The sequence below is a fragment of the Lotus japonicus genome, chromosome 5 (genome assembly GCF_012489685.1).
Source record: "Lotus japonicus ecotype B-129 chromosome 5, LjGifu_v1.2".
Classification (NCBI taxonomy): Eukaryota; Viridiplantae; Streptophyta; class Magnoliopsida; order Fabales; family Fabaceae; genus Lotus; species Lotus japonicus.
This window is the reverse complement of record NC_080045.1, coordinates 22554013-22577781: the sequence shown is the minus strand read 5'-3', so window position 1 is coordinate 22577781 and position 23769 is coordinate 22554013. Positions and strand designations below refer to the sequence as shown.

At 34.1% G+C, this 23769-nt stretch overlaps 1 protein-coding gene across 1 annotated transcript; it reads left to right on the top strand.

Moving 5' to 3' along the window:
• The first annotated feature begins 230 nt into the window (after positions 1–230).
• Positions 231–23524, top strand: LOC130716907 (rRNA biogenesis protein RRP5). Its single transcript, XM_057566945.1, has 40 exons — positions 231–474; positions 572–771; positions 1286–1426; positions 1585–1740; positions 3017–3119; positions 3231–3349; positions 3450–3572; positions 4173–4244; positions 5105–5197; positions 6063–6176; positions 6314–6436; positions 7592–7777; positions 7917–7991; positions 9160–9296; positions 10054–10188; positions 10460–10605; positions 10695–10760; positions 11809–11915; positions 12070–12150; positions 12256–12330; positions 12420–12521; positions 13382–13550; positions 13652–13797; positions 13961–14044; positions 14144–14244; positions 15098–15242; positions 15723–15797; positions 16086–16236; positions 17046–17670; positions 18278–18338; positions 19328–19473; positions 19553–19736; positions 20064–20162; positions 20449–20819; positions 20925–21101; positions 22059–22155; positions 22237–22392; positions 22480–22710; positions 22795–22878; positions 22971–23524. The coding sequence occupies exons 1-40, from the start codon at positions 300–302 to the stop codon at positions 23073–23075; spliced, it is 5736 nt and encodes a 1911-aa protein (XP_057422928.1). The 5' UTR covers positions 231–299; the 3' UTR covers positions 23076–23524.
• Positions 23525–23769: the final 245 nt, after the last annotated feature.

Here is a 23769-nt window from a genome sequence, read left to right as displayed (position 1 = left end):
ATAAGTTTTTCTTTTATACAACTCCAGATTTTCATGTTCCATAAGCTAATTTTTTTCCATTGAGAATTTCAATTTCAATCTTTCAGTGAAAAAAAAATGTAAATATTGGGTGTGAAAAGTAAATTATATTTTGGTCCAAAAAGTTGACAAACTTAGGCCCAAAGCATGTGCTCTAAACTCGGCCCATAGTGTATGCATTCACCTTCCTATTCCATTACTCATCTTCCTCCGACCTAAACTAAAACCCTTCTTCTAAACCCTGCTCATTCAGAACGGTTCTGAAGCTAGAGCTCTGAGCCATGGCACCGCATGCTGCAAAATCGCCGATGAACAACGACAACAACGACAAGCTTAAAGCGTCGAAGAAAAATTTCAAACCCAAGAGGGAACAAATCGGAGCCGCCACCACCAACGCCGCGAAGTCGGAGGCGCTCGCGGTGCAGCTCGAAGACGAGGTTCCCGATTTCCCCCGAGGTTCGCGACGATCGTTTTCGCTTTATTTTTGCCCTGTTTTGATGTTTACATTTGTGTTTGGTTTGAATTGAATGTGGATTTGTTGTGTTTTCTCTAGGAGGAGTGTTTTCGGTGAAGCGGAGGAAAGATTATGAGGAGTTTGACGGGGAGGATTATCCTAGGAAAGGGAAGAATAAGAAGAAAAAGGGGAGGAATGTTTCGAGTAAGAGTGATGAACTTGGAGATGATTGGGGCTCGCTTTCCGGCGATGGTATTACTGGGAAACTGCCGCGGCGTGTGAATAAAGTTACTCTTAAGGTAGTGTGCAGCAATTTGTAGAGTGGAGGGTGGGGTGCTTGTTGGTTATTAATTTTATTTAATTTTGATAGCAATAACATGTTTTGTTTTTAAGCTCGTAGAATGACTTATTCTGATTTGAAGAGTGTAATTTCACAATGTAATTTCTAGTTAAGACTTTAGAGCATATGTCTAGTGAGTTTCAATGGTATATAACTATGTATGGTCTCGGAATGAATGGCAACATGTATTAAACTAGGAAATTGGTTGTTTCATGATTGAGGGTAGGGTTTTTATATTTATGTCATGATGTCATGATAGGTTAGATGTTGAAAATAAGTTTTTTTCTTCACCCAATTTCATTTAGTTTTACATTCAAAATGTTAAGAGTTCAAACCAAGCTTCATATTATGCTTCTGGTATTTTTTTAATTTAAATTTTTTCCAATTTTTATTCGGCTTATTGACATTATACCTTAGGATTCTTTTGTGTGTCTGTGCTTTTCTTTAACTTTTCATTCTTGCATGTATGCCAGAATATGACTCCTGGAATGAAGATATGGGGAGTTGTTGCTGAAGTAAATGATAAAGACCTTATCATTAGTTTGCCAGGTGGTTTACGTGGTTTAGTTCATGCTTCAGATGCGTTGGATCCTATTTTTAACAACAAAATTGAGGTGTGCAATGAGCTTTTTTGTTATATTTCCATTGTTTTTTTGCCTCAAGCTCTCCTTACACATTCTTCAATTTAATGGCTCAATATAATTTTCTAATTATTTTTGTACATTGTTATTTACCCATCAGTCTTAACTCACCTCTCTCTCTCTCATATCAGGTCGGGGAAGTATTTTGTGTTGGGCAGCTGGTTTCATGTGTTGTGCTTAGATTGGATGAGGACAAGAAAGACAAAGGTAGCAGGAAAATTTGGCTTTCTTTGCGTCTTTCTTTGTTGCACAAGAACTTCAACTTGGATGTTGTTCAGGAAGGCATGGTATGTCATTATTTTATGCGTGGAATAATTTGTAGTTAGTTTTTCTTTAATAGCTCATCTAGACTAGGATTTAGTTTCCTCATTTGATTTTTAAGGGGTTGTCAATTATGACATGCTTGGAGCTAGCCATATTCATCTCGCAGTAAAGAAAAGGTTACCAAAATTTTCATGTATAGGAATAAACTCAACAACAATTAAGCTATCGCATTCTGATCCTTTAGCTTTGATTTTTGTGAGTTCATCAGATAAATTTGTTTCCTAGTCTCGTACTATTAGGAATCTATAATTGTAGTGGATGGCAGTTTTTGACTTTATATGGGTCTAGGATTTAATTCACAGTTGTAAATGCTTATTTGTTGGTTAATTATTGCAGATTACATGTATTTGTAGCTTATTTTGTTTTTTTTTTCTTTCCTGTTTTTTCCAAAAAAACCAACTTCGCATAAAAAATATAGGAATGGAACTTGGAATTGAAGTAGCGATGAATTTAATCTGCTTATCATAATTTTATGTTTGTATATGAGAACAATCCTTTTTAATCATTATATTGATGATTTTCTTATTTCAGTAACAAAATATGGAACTTCTGTGTATAATCATTATAAGTTTTTGGCTTTCCGATAATACTAAGAAAAAACTTCTCTGCGGTTCATACTATATACATCTTATTATGGTAGTTTGATTCATCACTAAAGAATCAATTATCCCAAAAGCTTAAGCTGTTGGGTAAAGGACACATGAATGATTATATTTCTAACACGCCCCCCCCTCACGCTAGAGCTCACTTGGGCTTAAAGGGTGAACAATGCACAAGCCCACCTACCATGTGCTGAAATTCGACTTTCTTTTATTGGAAGAATTGAGGCCGGCAAGGATCGAGCTCTAGACCACTTGGTCAAAGAGGCTCTAATACCATGTTAAAACTGAAAATATTTTAAATAATTGACTGATAAAAGATAAGATGTCAACCCATATTTACAGTTAATGGGTGGACTCCTAATTCCTGTTAAATAAGGAAACTAATTATTGCTCCTAATCCTAATTAGATAACGAAACAAATCAATCTAACCAATAATCTAAATTACCTTAAGTACTCTAAGATAAGATCAAGATATTATAAGAAATCTTTTGCGTATTCTAACAATCATTATTATTGCTATTCATTTCATATTATTGTGTGATGTTATCGACCCATTTGCTGATTTAAGTGGACTTTGAGTGTCGTAGGGCTTGTTTAAGAGCTGAAACTTTTAGTTTTTGTACACTGTATTTTCAGATTCTTGCTGCATATGTGAAAAGCATTGAAGACCATGGTTACATTCTTCATTTTGGTTTGTCTTCTTTCACGGGTTTCTTGCCGAAAAATATCTCTAATAATGGTAAACATCACTCTACTGTTGTGAATTATTCTTGATTCATCTTGTCTTGCACGGTTCAACCAAGCTCATTTCATGGTATTCTTTGCCTTTCTTTTGTTTAAATGGTTGCAGAAGGCCATGGCAGTGAAGTAAAAATGGGGCAGCATCTGCAGGTAGTGGTTAGGAGCATTGATAAAAATCGTAAACTGGTTTACTTGAGTTCTGACCCAGATACAATGTCCAAAAGTGTGGTATGCTTCCTTTTTGTTCATTACAGTGTCTTTTGGAGTTTCTTTTATGGCTCTCACATCCCCTTTTGATTGGTCAACTTCTTTTGTGCATTTGATACAGAACAAGGATCTTAAAGGTATATCGATTGATCTTCTGGTTCCAGGAATGATGGTTAACGCTCGTGTGAAGTCAATACTTGAGAATGGTGTTATGTTGTCATTTCTCACATACTTCACTGGAACTGTAAGTATTTGCTGCAAAGGTTGTAATAGAAATGTATAAACGATGGTTTGCGTATATAAATTTGTCGTGAACTAACCCCAAACATTAGGCTATCAGGGGAAAGCATGTAGATGAATTTAGGTCGAAGTCTAACACGCCTCCTCACAAGAGGCATTCGGGCTTGAAAGTTGAAATGATGACCTTGCATATCAAGATCCTCTCAGGTGCATATTTAACATGATACCGTCATGTTAAAATTTCAGGTCTATCTCACTCTTCACACCTATTAGGTGGGACCCTCTGAACATTTATGAAAAGAGAGATAGACACAGTTTCACATGACACTGTCTTGTGACATGAGAGAATCCTAATCTGACATTGCATATATGTATCCAACATTTTGTTGAAATTTATTTTTTTCTTTCACAGAATGTGGTCAATATGGACAAAACTCAAGATTACCGGATCATAGAGATTCTAATATCATGCTATGAATGAACCAACTAATTCAACAGCTTAAGTTATCATGTGAAAACACATAAATTGTTACATGTAACACAGTTCTCTTCACAAATCCACTGAGCTTATGGCATTAGCTTTTGGAATCTCTTTTAATTGCAGGTTGATCTATTTCACTTGCAAGATATATATCCCGCGGCAAGTTGGAAGGATAAGTGCAGTGAATCTCAGAAGGTAACTTTGGATTCCACCTCTGTGCACCTATTACAATTTACACTGCAGTCAATTTCGCAAATCATATCCAGTTATTTGCTTTATGCACTAAAATACTTCTAGTGCAAACAACTTCTGTATGATGTAGCCTGCTATTTAGTGCAATATATTTTCACACATGTGCATATAATTTGATATTCCAGTGGAAAAGCCTTTCTTATACCTTTGCATAAATAGTTATATATTGCATTGAGTTCTTTGGTATCTCATGTTATTTCAGATATATATATATATATATATATATATATAGATAGATAGATAGATAGAGAGAGAGAGAGAGAGAGAGAGAGAGAGAGAGAGAGAGAGAGAGAGTAGAAACACCATTTAAGCTGAAAATGATATGGATTTGGAAAATTGATCTGTAGTATAATACAAACAGTTCATTAAAGCTGTCTACAGTTTAGAGCTCATTCATATTCTCTCTTCTTCAACTGATGCTGACTGTATTGGCTTTAAAATTCAAGTTCATAATATTTAAGTAATACCAGTGCACTGACATGCGGACTTGAAGTACTGGTTTTTTGGGTTGAAAATATCCCCTTTCATCTATCAGAAGAAATTATCCTTGTTTTATTCCAACTCACCCCTCCCATGAAAACATTAGTTGTGTACTTGTTAATTTTTGGCATCGGTCATAATGGATCATTATGTTGTGTTGTTTGTAGCTTCATATTGACTTCTGTACCTTGATAAGTTTCGTGCACATTGATTTTGAGCTACAATTCGATTGTTTTCAGCTGATGCTGTCCTTTTTGTTGTTATAGGGATAACCTTCTTTTAATGATAAATTTATCTTTTTGAGCGTCTTTTATGTTATGTAGGTTATTTCTCGGATATTATTCATTGATCCATCAAGTAGAGCTGTTGGTTTGACGCTGAATCCACATCTTGTTCAAAACAGGGCCCCTCCTTCTGTAAGTATTTTTGTCACATATCTTTGGTGCTCGGAGTATGGAATACTTAGTCCCACAGAATGAGTTCTGTAACTAGTTTTTCTTCTATTTCTCCCAGTAATAGCCATTTAGTGTAGTGAAAGTTTTGCATTTCTTGTCTAGTGCTTCCATATTCAGATTGCCATTGATCAGAATATGATTTGGGGTTAACTTGAGTAAGCAAAAATGGGTAAAGATAATATGTTGGTAGGAGGTTTAAGCAATTATTGACTCTTGGGATATGCGTTGAAAGAATCCAAAAAAAATATTTGCAAGGATAGATGATTTCCAGAGGTCTGTACTAGAACATTCTGCCACTGCCTGACTATCATTTCTTTTGAACCAACTTATATAATACACAAATCCCCTTCTCATGAGTTACTTAGCTATGAAAGTCTCCACTCTTTCTGTTAGGTCAAAGGGAGCCTACAAATCTTTTAAAACATTATTAGGTCTTACAAATATGGTGATTATAATCATCTCATCATATTAATGCAGAATTTTCAACAATTTAATTGGCTTACATTCTGCTGTTCTAGCTAAATAATCCCTGATGACTCCATGATAATAAAAATAGGATTAGCACATATTTCGCAGGCTTGAAGTTGTTGCAAATCTTTATTTCCCAGCGTGTGTTAGGTTGATTAGTTAAGAATATATTAGCAATAATTGAACTTTGCATTGCCAAGGTGCTTGGATATGAAATATGGTTTTCTTCTCTTTGTAAATCCCCCCTGCCAATAGCAAACTTTTTTGTCGGATATGTTGCTAAGGTGATATTCTGTTTATATAAGTTAATAATCATGTGTGCCATCTTAGATACTGAGGAATTGCCTTTGTTTTGCAGCATGTTAAAATTGGAGAAATATATGATGACACAAAAGTTGTCAGGGTGGATAAAGGATCAGGACTGCTGCTTGAAGTTCCATCAATTCCAGAGTCAACTCCGGCTTTCGTCAGTGTATGTAGTGTCTGAATGAGTTTTAATGATGTATACTTTTTGCTGTGTGAAATCTGAGTAGTGTACAGTATTACAATATCAATCAAGCCTTACCCCACCAGGGAAATGACAATTATAATTGAGTTTATTGTTCACAGATATCTGATATTGCTGAAGAGGAGATCCAAAAACTTGAGAAAAAATACAAGGAAGGAAATCATGTCAGAGTTCGGATTCTAGGATTAAGGCACTTGGAAGGTCTTGCTACAGGAGTTTTGAAGGTTGTCATTGTTCTTCGATCTAATTTATTAGAGATGATAAGCATCAGTAGTTGAATGATTGCAGTGCTTTTTTCTATCACACTTGTAGCATGTAAATTCTTTATCTTCTTTGATTGGTCCTTTTTTCTGGAACACGGGTTGGAAGTTTAGTAAAAAAAAAAATTAGGCTTGGCATTCAACATGATGAAGCAGTCAAGAGTGGACTGTTCTTTATGTATGATTCTCTTGTTAGCTGACCAAATTTGGTAAATACTGGCATGATATGTTACACTTATTTTGTCGATAAGCTCTGTCCAATATGTATAAACATCAGTTTTCAAATGAAATTGTTTTTGTTTTTGTCAGTTTCTATATTGAGTTTCTCACATGTAAATGCTATAGACCATGTACTTGGGCCCTAACACAGTTGTATTATTGTTTGAAAAGCGAAAACTCTACCGAAGTTTTATGTATCTGTTTTTGTGTGTCTTATTTGCTTTTGTACTTTTAACAGTTTAGCCTTATATGGATATAGGAGTTCTCACATTGAGGAGTGCTTAGTTATTAGTTCTTATCATTGTCCTAAGTGGTACTAAACTTGTGATTGTCATAAATTCCTGGAAGAAAATGCTTATGGTCCTGATCTCTTATGAAATCTGATTAGTTAATTAGTTATAATAACTTTGTGAGTTCTATAATGGATCTGGTCCTTATAATTTCCTCTGAAAATTCACTTTTTTTTTTAAATTGAGCAGTCTATTTTTTTAAAATCTCAGGTTAGATTGCCAACCATTTTCATTAATCATGTTCTACTCCTACGTTGTTTCAAAAACTTTTTGAGGTGCTCTTTAGATATTTTCTTTTTTATGAATGGTTTAGCTGGTGTGTCTCTATCCCATAATCATATGTAAGAGTGGGATGTAACTGAAATGTTGACCTCTTCGACTTTAAGTCAGTATAATTATTTTGATATAATTTTGATGATTCTGCTCTGGTATATACTCTAATATTTGAAATTTTATTGAATGTGCAAATTAATGACATTTTGCTTCCATAGTTTGTTGAAAAAGGAAAATAACTAACGATAGATGTCTTAACTTATCTAGTCTGTTGCATCCATTGTTGTCTTTGTAGGATATTTTGATTTGATTATCCTTATGTTTTTATGTCATGCAGGCTAGTGCTTTTAACGAGACAGTGTTTACTCATTCCGATGTCAAGCCAGGAATGGTGGTGAAGGCCAAGATTCTCTCAGTTGATAGCTTTGGTGCTATAGTGCAAATTCCTGGTGGTGTGAAGGCACTTTGTCCGCTTCGACATATGTCTGAACTGGAAATTGCAAAGCCTGGAAAAAAATTCAAGGTTCTATTCTAGCTATATATACATTTCAGCTGTCATTTTTTGTTACTATTATGTCATATAATGTTGAGTTGTGCTGTAAAGTCTGACAGGACAGATAAGCCATTTAATGACTTAAGCATTTGCCTGGATTATGGTACAGGTAGGAGCTGAATTGACGTTTCGTGTGCTTGGTTGCAAGTCAAAAAGAGTGACAGTTACACACAAGAAAACTCTTGTATGTTTCTACATCTGAACTCTTCTGCATTTATTTTATATTGAAGGCACTAAAAACGGTTTCTTTTCTTTTTCTGTTTAATTATCTGGTACATGCCCTTTTGTATTTCCCCCTTCTTTGTAAGAGAATTATTATACTTTAGAAGAGGAAAGTGAAGTACTTGGTTGAGGATATGATATTCTTGATAATAGAAACGCAATGAACAAATACATATACTCGAGCTGTCAAATTCTTGACAATAATTGTCCGAAAAACATTTTGAAGGGACTATGAGCAAAGCCCACATCATCAAATCTACCTCATGACAAAAACTGTATTTAGGATACCCATAGCTAAATTTCTAACATTTCATACTTGCCAAAAATACCAAATTCCAACAACCAAGGCATACTTCGAACTATGCTTCTACATCTCCTAAATAGCTGAGTACTATGGACCAAAGAAGGTGTTCAAAATACTATTTTGCTCTGTTTTGCATTTACACCTGTCATGACAGATTGGTCTTTTTCCATGAATGAAACTTTTTCCCTTTCTGAAACATGATATGTAATGATTAATTGATGTGACCATGCATGTCGCCATGTTGCTAGTCTGGGAGCAATTATTATCCCATGTTTCTTGTGGTTTTAGCCAGCCATTGAGGGGGCATTGCAGGTTTGTATGCAAGTGTTTCCCAATACCTGTTTATCTAGTAGTTGTGGATCTCCTCCCATATTCTCAAGGGTGTATATAGCCAACTACTTTCATGAGTATGGACTTGGATTGAAGAAGAAAGAATCCATGAAAAATAAGAGCTGATCCTGATGTTCCCAACAAAGCTGCACTCTTTGTTAACATTGCCACATCATGATCACCTTCAGACTTAAATCTGTTACAAATTTCATGATTAACCATGAACTATTAAACCCTGTGTTTCTTTCTAAACTTTATTTTTGGCTGCGTTCAAAAAATTTCTTCATTCACAAAAAAAGGAAATTCCGATAAACAAAATTCCTATGTATTGACGATAACACAAAAACATATTAGTTTAATAAATACGTCTTTCTACGTGCTTGTTTGTCTATGAAGTGGCCTCAATGACTCTGATACTTTGGGAGCATTTATTAATATTCCCCCCCATGGATTAGTTCCATAATAAAATTTGATCCGATATATGATACTTTTACAGGTGAAATCAAAACTAGAGATTATTAGTGCCTATGCTGATGCAACTGATGGTTTGATAACTCATGGATGGATAACAAGGATTGAGATTCATGGGTGCTTTGTACGATTTTACAATGGGGTCCAAGGGTTTGCTCCCAGGCAAGTCTCTCATTTGCTAGTTGTGCAAATTTCTAACTTTTGACTCTTAGTCATTGATCGCAGTTATAATTAAATGTTTGCTCAAATTATATGATCTTCTTTTAGTAATGGAAATTTTGTCTTCATTTGTCACCCCTTCCTCTTGATTAACTTATCATTCTTATGATCATTCGCATGGCATTCACATGTCATGGGATTTGAACAATGAAACTATTTTCTTCTTTCCCACAAAATCAATAACATGTTTTATTGTGCCCAAAGAAATTTCTAACTAACGAAGGGTTTTTAGGGCAATGCATGTGGTTTTTTCTTGTTCAAAAATTTTCTCCTTTCTCTATTTCACCCATATTTTATATGGTTTTGAAGGATGTCTTATTTTTTAAATCTGTAGTTTTCTATTTCCGAATTCCTATAGGAGAAAAATTTATGACCACAATTAAATTGAGTTTTCTGCTTGGTTATTCATAATCATATTCCTGTGTCACTCTCTGTTATAGGAATATAAAGTGAAGTAGCCTTCATGTTTTTCAGTAGGTTTCTTCCCCTTAAATAATTTGCAGTATGTAAATAACAGTGTACTAGGGAAATATTTATTTGCTAATCTTTAGTTTTTATTTCTTTTGAATGTGTTTGGGCACTTACATTTTATTGATAACAAAAGTTTTCTGTGTGAATTTCTGACTTACTTGGTTGGCCCAATTTTAAAATTTTAATTTTGCTTAAACTACCTTATTTATTGTTTTTGATATAAGAGCAGATCTGAACTTGGACTAGAGCCAGGTGCTGATCCAGGTACAGTTTATAATGTTGGGCAAGTTGTTAAATGTCGTGTCACGAGTTCCATTCCTGCTTCACGGAGGATCAACCTTAGTTTCCTTATAAAGCCCACGAGGTTTGCTTCCTTCTCCTTTCTGCTTTGCTTGTATCAGTACGGTGTATCCTTTAGCATATTTCTTCAAGTTTATAGTGGACTAATAGACATTTTTTTGGGAGGATATCTAATTTTGGCTCCCAAATCTAATGAATGTACTTTAATTGCTTTCATGATTTATGATAAGCTATCTGCTGAGTTATGTTGATTGTTGAGTGCTATGATTAAAATGTACAAAGTGAGTACATTTATTAAAAATTGCACTAATCCATTTTGACAATTCAAATGACAGGGTTACTGAAAATGATGCGGTTACGTTTGGTAGCATTGTTTCGGGAATTGTTGACGTGTTGACATCTAATTCTATAGTCGTTTGTGTCAATTCAAATAGTTTCTCTAGGGGCACAATATCAATGGAGCACTTGGCAGATCATCATGGTAAAAATTACCATATTCTTGATTAAGGCTTTCTCATTTCTGCTTCCTCTTAATACAATTGCTAATTGTAGCTACTTCTTACGATACAGGGCAAGCTGCTTTGATGAAATCAGTGTTGAAACCTGGATATAATTTTGATCAACTATTGGTTTTAGGTAAATTCAAGATATACAACATGTTCTTTATTTGCATGGGATTGAGCTCATGCCTGTACCTATAGTTATACTTCTTGTTATTGACTTATGTTATTATTTATGGTGTAGATCATGTTGATACTGTCATTAGGCATTCAATTTTGAGTATTAGTGGTCCATGTCTTAAATTTTTGGTACTTAAGTTTAGAGGGGTCTATCTGTGTGCATTAGAAATTATTTGCATTGAATCTACTTGACCTAATGTATGAGAATAATTAAGTGGTCAGTATTTATATTAAGAAATGTTTTGCGGATTTTCATTATAACATGAGGAAGCCATGACTCCCCCAAACTTACTAAAACTATATATAGGAACATATCAAGTGAGAGAAATTCTTATTATGAGAGATGAGAGGAATGAATCGTGATCATTGGATCTAACATGAATGGTTAAGATTAAAACATAAAGTCAGATGATTTTTTTTTAAATGTCATGTGACCGCTAAACCACTTATAATCTCAAACCATCCATTTATAGTTGTACGGGCGCAATTTAATGCTCTCATCTCTCATAATAAACTCTCCTCTCTTTCTATACAGTATATAATTATTCTACATTCTCAAAACAAGCCTCCCTATATATTTTCAAGTATTCCTTGATTGAAAGTAGTTTATAATAATTTTCTGTAATATTGTTTTTATGGTCAATATTATTTTCAATTTTTTTGTTAGATATATAGTATATTATTTATGTAAATTATGTGTTTTTAATTTATTTTGGCTCCTCCAAACTTTTTCTTCAACCTCCGCCGCACATATCCTAATTCTTCAGAATTTTATAATGTTTTCTTGTCCTTCTAATCCCTTTAATTTCAACAAAATATTTTCTTTGATGTTATTTCCTAGATAAGAACGAGCTGTAGTCTTATCATTCTTTCAGTGTTTTACTTTTTGTCTGCATCATGTATAAAGCTGATGACATATATCACATACTTGCAATTATTAGTTTTATACTTCGTTTTACTCCCCGTCCATGTTATAAAAAAATACTTCATTTTTCTTGCTGTAGATGTTAAAGGGAACACTTTGATTCTGTCTGCCAAAAGTTCGCTTATAAAATCTGCTCAGCAGATTCCTGCTGATATTAGTCAGATACATCCCAACTCTGTTGTACATGTAAGTGATGATATCAAACATATGAACTGTTCCTGCACTTTTTTGATAAACACTCATGTCTGTTTAATTTATTTAGTATTTTTTGTTTCTTTCGTGTTAGTGATAATACTGTTGTGGTTTTCTTATTTTGCTGTATGAATTGTAAATGGAGCAGGGCTATATATGTAACTTAATTGAGACAGGCTGTTTTGTTCGTTTCCTTGGTCAATTAACTGGTTTCGCTCCAAGAAATAAGGTCTTTGATTTTTCAACATTATCTACCTCCCCTTGTCCTCTTTTCTTTATCTTGATTTAGTTTTTGTTATATGATAGTTTGTTTATATATCATTCATTTCTACAGGCTGCAGATGATCAGAAAACCAATATTTTAGAATCCTATTATATTGGACAATCAGTTCGCAGTAACGTATCCAATGTTAGTATTCTTTAGACCGTAAATTTCAAATTATTGAATGTTTTTGTATGCTGAAACAATATTTTAGTCTTTATTTTTTTCCTTGGCAGGTTAATAGTGAAACTGGTAGAGTAACACTCTCTCTAAAGCAGACATCTTGTTCTTCAACAGATACATCATTTATTCAGGACTTCTTTCTTATGGATGAGAAGGTTTAAACAATTATCAAATACCTCTAATATTGTTGACATATGGTTTCCTTTTACCACTATTTATTTAATTTAATTGTTTATATTCTATATAACACATGTGCATGCATGCGCATAAGTAAATGTCTGTGCTTGTGCTTTGCAAGCTCTAATCAAGGCAGACCGCTAGGATATAAGTTTGAGCACCATATGCCTAGCAAATTTATTAGGACCTTGCTGGCTTACTGAATTTCTGTAAAGGTCTGATATTTTTAAATTTGGAATTATTTACCTAGAGTACTATTGTTCGTCTTAAAGGTTTATTTGGCTCATTTGTTCTAATTACGAATATCATCTCGGTATGCACTTTGTGCTAGTAGTCAACTAGATGAAGGGATTAAGTTATGATGTGGTTATACTTTCTACTTTCTTATCATACTACTTTTCTCGGGTGGTATATCTAGCTTTCTCCATGAATTCAGACATTTGATTTTTACTGCATTTTGAATTTCGTTTTAGGGAAATATTGGATAAACATTACTTTTTTCTGAATAAGTTGACATTATTGTCGACTATTGAATGTTAAAGTGGTACCTACCTACTACCACTTTTACTCATTTAACCAACCACACTTGAGTGTTGGCAAAAACTGGCAACTTCTTTCTGATTTTATAGCATTGCTCTTTAACTTTTGATCTTATAGTAGCCAATATCATGTTATTGTTTTCTATATAAACAACATTTTGAAATTTTTCATTATTTCTGTGTCTATTTTGTAACATAACCTTCTATTATCATTTTTATTTTCTGTTTTCTCGTAGTAGTTCCTATTATGTTGTTTCCCTTGTCTATTACTTTTGACCTTTTCACGTCTTTGAATCTAGATTGCTAAGTTGCAATGCTTGGGCTCTGGTGCATCTGATTTGAAATGGGATGAAGGATTTAAGATTGGTGCCATTGTTGAAGGGAAAGTGGAGGATGATAAGGATGTTGGATATGTTGTAAGCTTTGAGAAGTACAATGATGTTTTTGGCTTTATTACCAAATATCAATGTAAGTTCTCTCCCTCTACCTTATTTAATTATTAATAACTATGTTTGGGTGATTCTTACTCAAATGCAAATACTAATTCTCGTTGTAATATAACCCCTCAGTACCTGGAACTATTGTGGAGAAAGGCTCTGTAGTGGAAGCATTGGTTCTTGATGTTGCAAAGGCTGAACGACTCGTTGATTTAACTCTCAAACCAGAGTTCATTAATAGGTCTAAAGAAAGTTCTATAAGTCATACCAAAAAGAAGGTAGGGCATTTTTTCCTGCCCCCGTCTTTAAGTGTAGTGTCCCACATGGCAGAGAAATTATATACCATGGAACAACCTTTTTTAAATTTCTGTTTAACATTGAAAATTATCTTATTGCATTCTTCCATTATCCTCTTTAATCAATTTCATACTTTTGTTCCAGAAACGTCAAAGGGAACCATTGAAGGACTTGGTATTGCATCAGACAGTGAATGCAGTGGTGGAAGTTGTTAAAGAAAACTACTTGGCAAGTGTTGATATTGTTATTCAATCTAGCCAACTTCTGGTAAATTTATCCATAAATATATTTTAACGTATGTTACTGAACTTATTGTCTGTGATGCAGGTTGTATCAATTCCAGAGAATAATTACACTATAGGATATGCATCTGTATCTGACTATAATACTCAAGGGTTTTCTCGGAAACAATTCCAAAATGGACAGAGGTGGGTATTAAATTAGCTACTTAAAATATGAGTTGTTTTCACTTTTATTTCACCCCATATTACTAAACCTGTACTTAGAAGTTTGTATCTAAGTAATATGGTGTCTCTAATGCTTTGGTAGTAATGTGGATATACCAATTTCCATTAGAACAATCCATTATAGAATGGTTGGTAGCAGTCAGGCACACATCACATATGTGATTCCTTACACTACAATTCCTATTTTAGTTTGTTATAAAGTTAGTAGTATTAATTAGCTTATTGTATTTGCCTTTTTTGAAATATTTTTTTGTTGGAAATGCTCTCTTTTATATTCTGTTTATTTTACTTATGTTTTTAATACAACCTGTATTCTTCTAAGTGTTTTCTACTTGCTAGTCTTCTATGCAATCCAAAGACCTGCTTGTAAAGTTTTGATACTTGATTGGCAGTACTTGATTTGGTGATCAGTTTTCATACATTTGGAGACCAAATATATATGCCTTGATATATATGCACACACACACACATATATATATATATATATATATATATATATGTATTTCTCAAGAAATAAGTTGAGTGTCTTGTTTCCTGTTGCATTTGCTTTACAACGTAATTATAGAGAGCTCAAGTAACTCATTTCACTAGCAAGTAACAATTAAGCAACAACTGTCTGATAGTGGCAGTTATGAGTACAACAGGCAGGAGCTGACTCAGTTATTCCTACTAACCTGTAACTGAGCTCAGTAGTATTACTAACAATAACCAAGCGGATATGAGTGGGGATACTATATTTGATTTTGTTTGTGTAGTTTTTCCACAATTCTTTGCTTCGCATTGGGCTTATGTGTTTAGTTTTTTACATGGTCAGTGTTGTGGCAACTGTTATGGCTCTTCCAAGCCCTGAAACATCAGGGAGGTTGCTTTTACTTCTTGATGAGCTCAATGGAACATCAAGTGCTAAAAGAGCCAAGAAGAAATCTAGCTATAAAGTGGGATCTCTGGTTGAGGCAGAGGTATGTGGGTTTATCCAGTTCTTTGACATGTATATATGTGCGTGATTATGCGTATGTTTCTATATTTATTAGAAGTGCTTTCACTACATAGTAACATTGAAGGTTGAATGCAACCATCACAAGCTTCAGTTATCTACCTTTTTTTATGATTTGTGAATGTGATTGATATAAGCTGTTACTTTCCTTTTAGCTAATAAAAATGTGTCACAGAGCTTGTTAACCTTTTGTTCACTCTTATGAATAGAGTAGTTTTGTCTCCTCATTGGTACTTGCACTATAGCTTTTTTAAGAGAACCTCCATTTGATAGCTGCTTGCAGTTTGCATTGATGACCTTGTTTTTTTATTAATTATTTCCCCTTTTAATGCCTTTGCTCTTTCTACTCGTATATTGACCCTTCCTATAGTAATATTACTTGTTATGACAAATTTAAAATATGTTTCATGATTTTTCTTTTTGATCACAATGTTATGTTATCCAGATTACCGAAATCAGATCTCTTGAGCTGAAACTTAAGTTTGGATTTGGTCTACATGGAAGGGTTCACATTACAGAGGTAACTCTACTGTGTTTCTGGAGTCAATATTTAAAATCAGCATTTTCAGTTGTAGGTTTGATGTCTAAAACCAGCAGCTCAATGCACAAAGCTCCTTCGATTTTGGGGTTTTGTGCCTTTGAGATGTATGCGGCCTTACCCTATAAGCTGATATGCTGTTTCTGCAGCTGGACATTGTGTCCAATGTCACATGGCCACAACCTTAATGTTGTTGCAGGGATTACCATCTAGTTGATTTGCTATCTATTTTTATTGTTACTCAATAGTTGGGTGCCTACCTATGGCCAGGTACATGATTCAAATGTAATGAAAAATCCATTTTCTGGCTACAAAGTTGGGCAAACAGTGACAGCAAGGATTGTTGCAAAGCCTAATGAAGCAGATAGCAAGAGAAATAGCTCACGGTGGGAGCTATCAGTCAGACCGGACATCGTTACAGGTAAATGACACCTCTAGATTGAAATACTTGGTAATTTATGCATTGAAATGTGCGTACAGAAAGAATGGTGATTGTTAAAAACTAGTAATTTGTTGTGGCAATGTATGGTGCACTAAACATTTCTACCTTAGTGGTTCGCTTGCTAGATTGAGTGCCTACAGTCTCATTGGTTTTTATTTTTACCCTACTAAGCCCCTTATATACATATTTGTTCCTATGATTATATATTTATATCAAGGGTAATCTCATTGTTATCCCCACCTGCGGACTGTTGTTGTAAAATTATTGAACATTATTTTGGTGTTCATTTATGCTATTCAAGCCTTCTTTTATTTTTCTTGAGTTTGTTTTCGTATGAAGATTATCACCATATTTTACTACCTCTGGTGTTTTTTATAAAAACCAAATAATTACTTATGTCCATTTAGAAATTTAGTTATTTTAGTTACTAGGATTGAATGTCTTTCATTTATATTAATTTCTCAAAATTACCCTTAACCTTTTTTTTCAAATTGTCCTCTGTAGTCGGAGAGTTGAGAGAGAGAATGAGAAACCAATTAATATGCTATATTTATTTACTACTCATTGTGAATAAAAACATTAAATAGATAATTATTCGTATTTTTGTAAAAAATAATTAATGTAACACAATTGAAGTTGGTTCTTATATAAAGGACCAAACTATACCTTCAATTTGTTTCTCATAAAAGGGACCGGAGGAAGTAATTCTTTGATAGTATCTACTTGCTTATTGTGAAAGTTATCATAATCTTCGAGCAATTTAATATGTAATCTCATTCTCAATACAGGTTCCAGCGATATAGGAGACAATATGTCAGAAAATCTTGACTTTAAAATTGGGCAATGTGTGGCTGGTTATGTATATAAAGTAGAAAGTGAATGGGTCTGGTTAACTACATCTCGAAATATAAAAGCTCAGCTATATATCCTTGATAGTGCTACTGAACCCAGTGAGCTTAAGGATTTCCAGAATCGATATCATGTTGGACAACCTGTTTCTGGTCATGTTCTGAGTCTCAACAGGGAGAAGAAGCTATTGCGGTTGGTGTTACGCCCCTTTTCTGCTATACCTTTCAGAACTAGTGAGGAGAAGCAAATTAATGTTGTGAATAAGGATTTAACCGCTCATATTCATGAAGGAGATATTTTAGGGGGAAGGATTAGTAAAATACTTCCTGGTGTTAGTGGATTGCTTGTTCAAATTGGTCCTCATACATATGGAAAAGTTCATTTTACTGAACTTAGAGACACATGGATGCCAGATCCATTGTCTGGATTTCATGAAGGGCAGTTTGTCAAATGTGTTGTTCTTGAAGTCAGCCACACTCTCCAGGGTACTCTTCATGTTGACTTGTCATTACATTCTTCTAATTTGATGCTTTCTCCAGATTCTGCAGATGTTCACAGCAATGAGTAAGTACTGATACTTAGTGATGAATCTTCAAATAAAATTGTAGGCTTGGCCCTATTATTCTATGTACATTCACATCCCATTGCAATAGGCCAGTTTTTTAATTTGTTTTTAAAATTCTAAGTAACTTGTAAAAGCAACATTAAAAATCCATAGTAGCTTGTAGCTTGTAAAAGCAACAAGCTACAATAATAGCAACATCCCATTGCTATTATTGTAGCTTGTTTCCCTGGGCTGACTTTAAAAATCCATCTTTCCCGTTCTTATTGTGCCAACTGGTCAATCTGTTGCAATTCTTTTGGCTGGGCCTTGTAGCCTGTTTACAAATTTTTTGGAGGCAATTGTTTGTGCAAATGGTCTCTTCTTTTCTTCGCCTTTTGAATTTCTTTTCTTCAGATTTTTCTTTTAGCTGATCAATGTAAAACTGAATATGATACTGTCTCCCGTTGAGGTTTCATTACAAAAAGCAGAAGTTATATGTTTTTGCCTTAATTTTAGGGTGTTACATTTAATTTTTTATTCTCATTAGCTCATTGTATGCTAGTAATGGTTGTATCTTTGTTATACCTGCAAATTTGTTTCCAAATGTATTAATTATTGATATTTCAGGCATGCTAGTAAGAAATGTGTGGAGAAGATTGAGGATCTTCATCCTGATATGGTTGTAAAGGTATTTCTTTTTTTCAAGTTTGATTGATGGAGTTCTGAGTTTTTGACAAGTTGTACCATTCATCATATCCATAGCAGGTTGTGTTTTCAGTCATTTGACTTGATTGTGAATTTTGGGAAGGGGCGGAGATAGGAGTTTCGACTTAAACTTTGGGGTTATTTGTTCTAAAAATAAATAATAGAATCTCCTGTATGTTTTTCTAGATTTTTTTAGCAAGCTGAAATTCTTTTGTGGAAATCTATTAAGACCTCCTCCCTTAATATGAAAACTGCAATCACCCATTTATTCTTACTTTTTTCGCAAGCTGATCCCTTGATATGAATACTGAAACCTTTCCCTCTACTGAAAACCTGCACATTATTTTTTGGTATTCTACAAAAACCTCCAATGAGTTTGTAAAATATGAAAACCCAGAAAATCCAGAAATGTTGGTCTGAGCTTTCAAAGGAGGGGAAAATTTGTTATATATAAAGGAAATCCTCTGGTGGTTTGTGCTTTTTGCTCTTAAATTTCAGTGTTCTAACCATGCTTTCTAATGCATCTCTATTGATATATGGAATTTTTTTCTTTCTGGGCACTGCTATTTTCTACTCCTTTCAGCAGAAATCTTTTGCTGAGGAATCAATAATTTATAATGTTTTGATTTTGCATTATGTTGGCACTATTATTAAAAGATCTTTCTTTATCATTTCTGTTTTAAACCTCATTAGCAATGTCAATAATTCGTGAATTCAACTTTGTCGACAACCTATATGTTCTGCTTGATATGATTATAATTATATTATTACATGATTACAATATGCAGTTGTCTCAAAGGTACTGGTAAAGTTTATTACGATAACCAATTATTAGATTAACTTTTTTTCTTTCTGGTCCTTTTGCGATGACCTGCCACACTAGAATTTCTTGCTAAGCATGCATTGGTGGAATACTATGAATATGGGATTTTGATAATTTGGATTCATTTGAGTATCTCTTCTTTTGGCCAGGGTTATGTTAAGAGTGTCACACCAAAAGGTTGCTTCATAATACTTTCACGGAAGATTGATGCCAGAATTCTTATCCCCAATTTATCAGATCAATATATAGAAGATCCTGAGAAAGAATTTCCTGTTGGAAAACTTGTAATTGGCAGGTAACTAATCAACCTTTCATTCCTCTTCATTTGTTAGTTTGATGTGAATGAAAAGATGTACTAAAGCAGCAAATAGCAGGGTTATATCTGTGGAGCCTCTTTCAAAGCGTGTTGAAGTTACACTGAAGACCTCAACTGTTTCAGATACATCAAAATCTGAAAGTATGGATTTGAGTAAATTTCATGTGGGCGATCTTATATCTGGCAGGATTAAGCGGGTTGAGCCATTTGGTTTGTTCATTGCAATTGACAACACAAACATGGTATTTATGCATCCTTCAGAGCCATTTGTGATCCATGCATTTGTAATATTAAAGTCTTATGATCAAAATAAATTAAGAGCTTCATATTTCTTATGTGATTTTAGCTTTTTAATTAAATACAACATTATTATTTGTTTAAGTTTGTGGTTTTTTTTTTTTATTTCTTAATTTGGATGTCTCAAATGCATACAGCTTCATCCAATCTTTTCATGGCTGTGGTTGTATTTATGTCAAATTATGATTTTACATAAATGTTGCTCTTAAGGAAATGTTAGTGGTCAATTCGATTCTGTGAGCTCACTTGATTATGGTCCTTTAATTACCTAGGTTGGATTGTGCCACGTGTCAGAGATTTCTGATGATCGGATTGAGAACATTGAAGCCAAGTATAGAGCTGGAGAGAAAGTAAAGGCAATACTATTGAAGGTAACTCATTGACAAAAGCTTAAGATATGTTACTGGTATCTATACTTTTACCTGGACAAGATTATATCCCACTCCTGTTGGTTTTATTTGGCATAGGAACTTCTAGTTATTAACTGCGAGTTTCTGATGAATTGTATGTACATCTTATAATTGGAAGCGCTTTGCATGGTATCTGTTTTTTATTTCTGTAACACTTTTAAGGCATCTTAGTCAGATGAATGTGACAAGGATTCAAAAGGATGCATGATGTACCAATTATTCACATTTTCTTAATATTTATTATCAGGTGGATGAAGAAAAGAACAGAATTTCTTTGGGAATGAAGAATTCATATATGAAAGATGAAACTGTGCACGAAACACCTCTGGAGGAAGGTTCGGATGAACCTATTGCAGATGGAATGAAGTCTGTAACTTCTATCCATGATAGTTTGATTGGAACCTCAAATATAGACATTGAAGGTGACATTGATCAATTCCCAATTCTTTCACTAGCGGAAGAAAGGGCATACATTCCTCCACTTGATGTTGCCCTTGATGAGAATGATCAGTTTGATGTAAATAACACAAATAGTCTAACTGAAGATCCTGCAAAAGAAGAAGCCACTTTACATGAAAAGCAGAAGAGTCATGAAAAGAAAAAGGCAAAGGAGGAGAGGTTTATATAATTCTTTATAATGCATTTGTTTTGCTGTAAATTTTTATCTCAATCATGTTCTTTCTTTCGCTTTTTGATTTTTAATATATCGTATGTGCTGCACAGGGAGAAACAAATAAGGATTGCTGAGGAAAGACTACTGGAGGAGGATGTACCAAGAACTGCTGATGAGTTCGAAAAGTTGGTTAGAACCTCTCCCAATAGCAGTTTCATCTGGATAAAATACATGGATTTCGTGATTTCGTTGGCTGATATCGAGAAAGCCCGGTCAATTGCTGAAAGGTTAATCCTAAAGAACTATCACTTTTAGTTTAGATCGTTATAAATTTAAAGCTTGACTTCGTCAATGTTTGATTTAAACATGTGCAATCCTGAGCTTTTACTTTTCTTGTATTGAAAATATAATTTTACTAGAGTAGAACAATAAAGTAAATTGGGGGTAGGGAGATATTTTCGTCAACATAAGAAAGAAACAGCACAATGAGCAGGATCTCAGATGGCTTCTTCTGTCATTTATTGGGCTATTTGATGTTCTATGGTTAGTCTGTGATTGAGCATTGAACCTTCAGCTTTGGAAGAAGAGTTTTTCATATAAGCATGTCATCTTATATGCTAGGCTATTAAACAATAAGGTCTTCAGAAGCTAATATGCAATACAATTATTAATAAGGTTTTGATGGTTCATCCTGCAAATTACATACATTGTACCAATACCTATTTAATTTAAACATTTAACTATGAGGTCCTGTGAAGACATAGTAAGAGGTATGTTGTCAAATTCAAAGCACACTTAGATTGGCCGGGATTGGTGATGGAAAAAAAAAGTAACATAGGTTTAATAGCTTTGCATGGCACCTGATGGAAAACAAATTCAATGTGTTGTGTACTATCTCAAGATAAAGCTTCTGCCCTTGTATTAGCTTTTATAAATTTTATTTGGTTAAATGATATTCCATGTTATTTTGAATGAAACATTAAAACAGAGCAACATGAGCTTTGACATCAATTGCTTACTATTATTTGTATGGTGAGAAAAATTGGGAGAAATCAGAATTCATGTGGTTTAATGGTTGTCTTGATTGTGTTCTTTCGAGTTTTTTTTTGCAAGATTCTCTTAAAAACTGAATAATGATTAGACCCGAAAAAAACAAGTTTTTTGTTCTTACCTCCATCTATGTGAATGTCTGTCATATGACTAGTAATCTGACTTCTTACCCCCGTGCTTCCTTAAATAAAAAGGGCTTTAAGGACAATAAATCTCCGAGAAGAGAATGAGAAGCTCAACATCTGGAAGGCCTACTTTAATCTGGAAAATAAGTATGGAAACCCTAAAGAGGTAATAGAGAAAAAAAATTCAGTTTTTGCTGTCCATTAATATTGTTATGTGGGTATTCTTACTCTACGTATGTTTGTGTAGGAGGCTGTAATGAAAGTATTCCAAAGAGCTCTACAATACAATGATCCCAAGAAAGTACATCTAGCACTGTTGGGAATGTATGACAGGACCGAGCAGCATGATTTAGCTGATGAACTTCTCAACAAGATGACAAAGAAGTTCAAACATTCATGCAAAGTACTTTGTTGACTTTTAAATTTAATCCTACTCTTGCGGCCTTTGTATGTACTGTTCACGGAACTCACTTTCTACACTCGATTTCAGGTTTGGTTGCGGCGTGTGCAAAGTCTTATGAAGCAAAAGCAGGACAGCGTTCAACCTGTTGTCAATCGTGCTTTGTTAAGCCTTCCCCGACGTAAGCATATTAAATTCATCTCACAGACAGCTATTCTTGAATTCAAGACCGGGGTTCCAGACCGGGGACGATCCTTGTTTGAAGGAATTTTACGGGAATACCCAAAGAGAACGGACTTGTGGAGTGTTTATCTTGATCAAGTATATCCTTCACCACTCATTTCCCTTGTTTTAGTAAAATGTTATATACTACATTATGAACCTAACCTTGTTTTGTTCTTATAGGAAATTCTACTTAAAGATGAAGATTTAATTCGCGCCCTGTTTGAAAGGGCAATAAGTCTGAGCCTCCCACCTAAAAAGATGAAGGTCTGTACATTTCTATATTACCGATTTCGCTATTGTTTGCTCTGTGTTTTTCCTGTTAGACTGATCTGTGACTTCGTTGTGTTGTTTGGCAGTTTTTATTTAAAAAGTATCTTGATTATGAGAAGTCCCAAGGTGATGAAGAACGAATTGAATCTGTGAAGAGGAAGGCATTGGAATATGTTGAGAGTATGGCTTGAAACAAATTCTTCACTTCCTTAATGTTGAAGTCATAGTTGGGTGCCTCTGTTAATTAGAGGTCCTACCACACTACGCAATAGTGCTGATTGGCTTTCTGCGGTGGAGATCGAGTGATTGATGAGAGCTTATAAGTTGAGTTGAAAATGCATAAAACGTACACGGCAAGAGATTGACACATACATTTTATAATTTTGGTTAAATCAGTGAAATTTTTGCTAACAGTGTTGAGATTGAGGATTAGAGAGGAAACATAGGTCACTTCACACTGTCATTATTTGCCTATTGCCCTTTTTTTTAACATCATTTGGGCTGTTGTTTTTCTGAGGCTAGATCGATCATAGTATCCAAATGATTATGAATTTTGAGCTTATATACTACACGATGTTGTAATGTGGTGATATTGTATGATTACGATTAATTTAGAAAATGTATACATAATTTTATTGTCTCTTCATGATTGTACTTCAAAATGAGCTATTATAGTTGGCTTTACGTTAAAAAAAACAGTTGGCTTTATGTTTGAATTGAAATCATCTCTAATTCTAGTTTTTTATCCTTTTCATAAGCTGTAGTTAATATAGATCCGATTCAGTTAAACACGCGAGGTTTCTTCTGGCAGTGTTGAACATATTTTTAAAAATGGAATGAAATTTAATAATATAAATGTCTTGCTTTGCACATTAAGCTGTTTGT

Bases quoted from the DNA above. Each gene is read 5' to 3' on its own strand.
- LOC130716907 (XM_057566945.1), top strand. From the start codon at position 300: ATGGCACCGCATGCTGCAAAATCGCCGATGAACAACGACAACAACGAC. The intron at 475-571 runs GTTCGCGACGAT...TGTTTTCTCTAG, and splicing joins GGTTCCCGATTTCCCCCGAG to GAGGAGTGTTTTCGGTGAAG. The intron at 19,474-19,552 runs GTAACTAATCAA...AGCAAATAGCAG, and splicing joins GGAAAACTTGTAATTGGCAG to GGTTATATCTGTGGAGCCTC.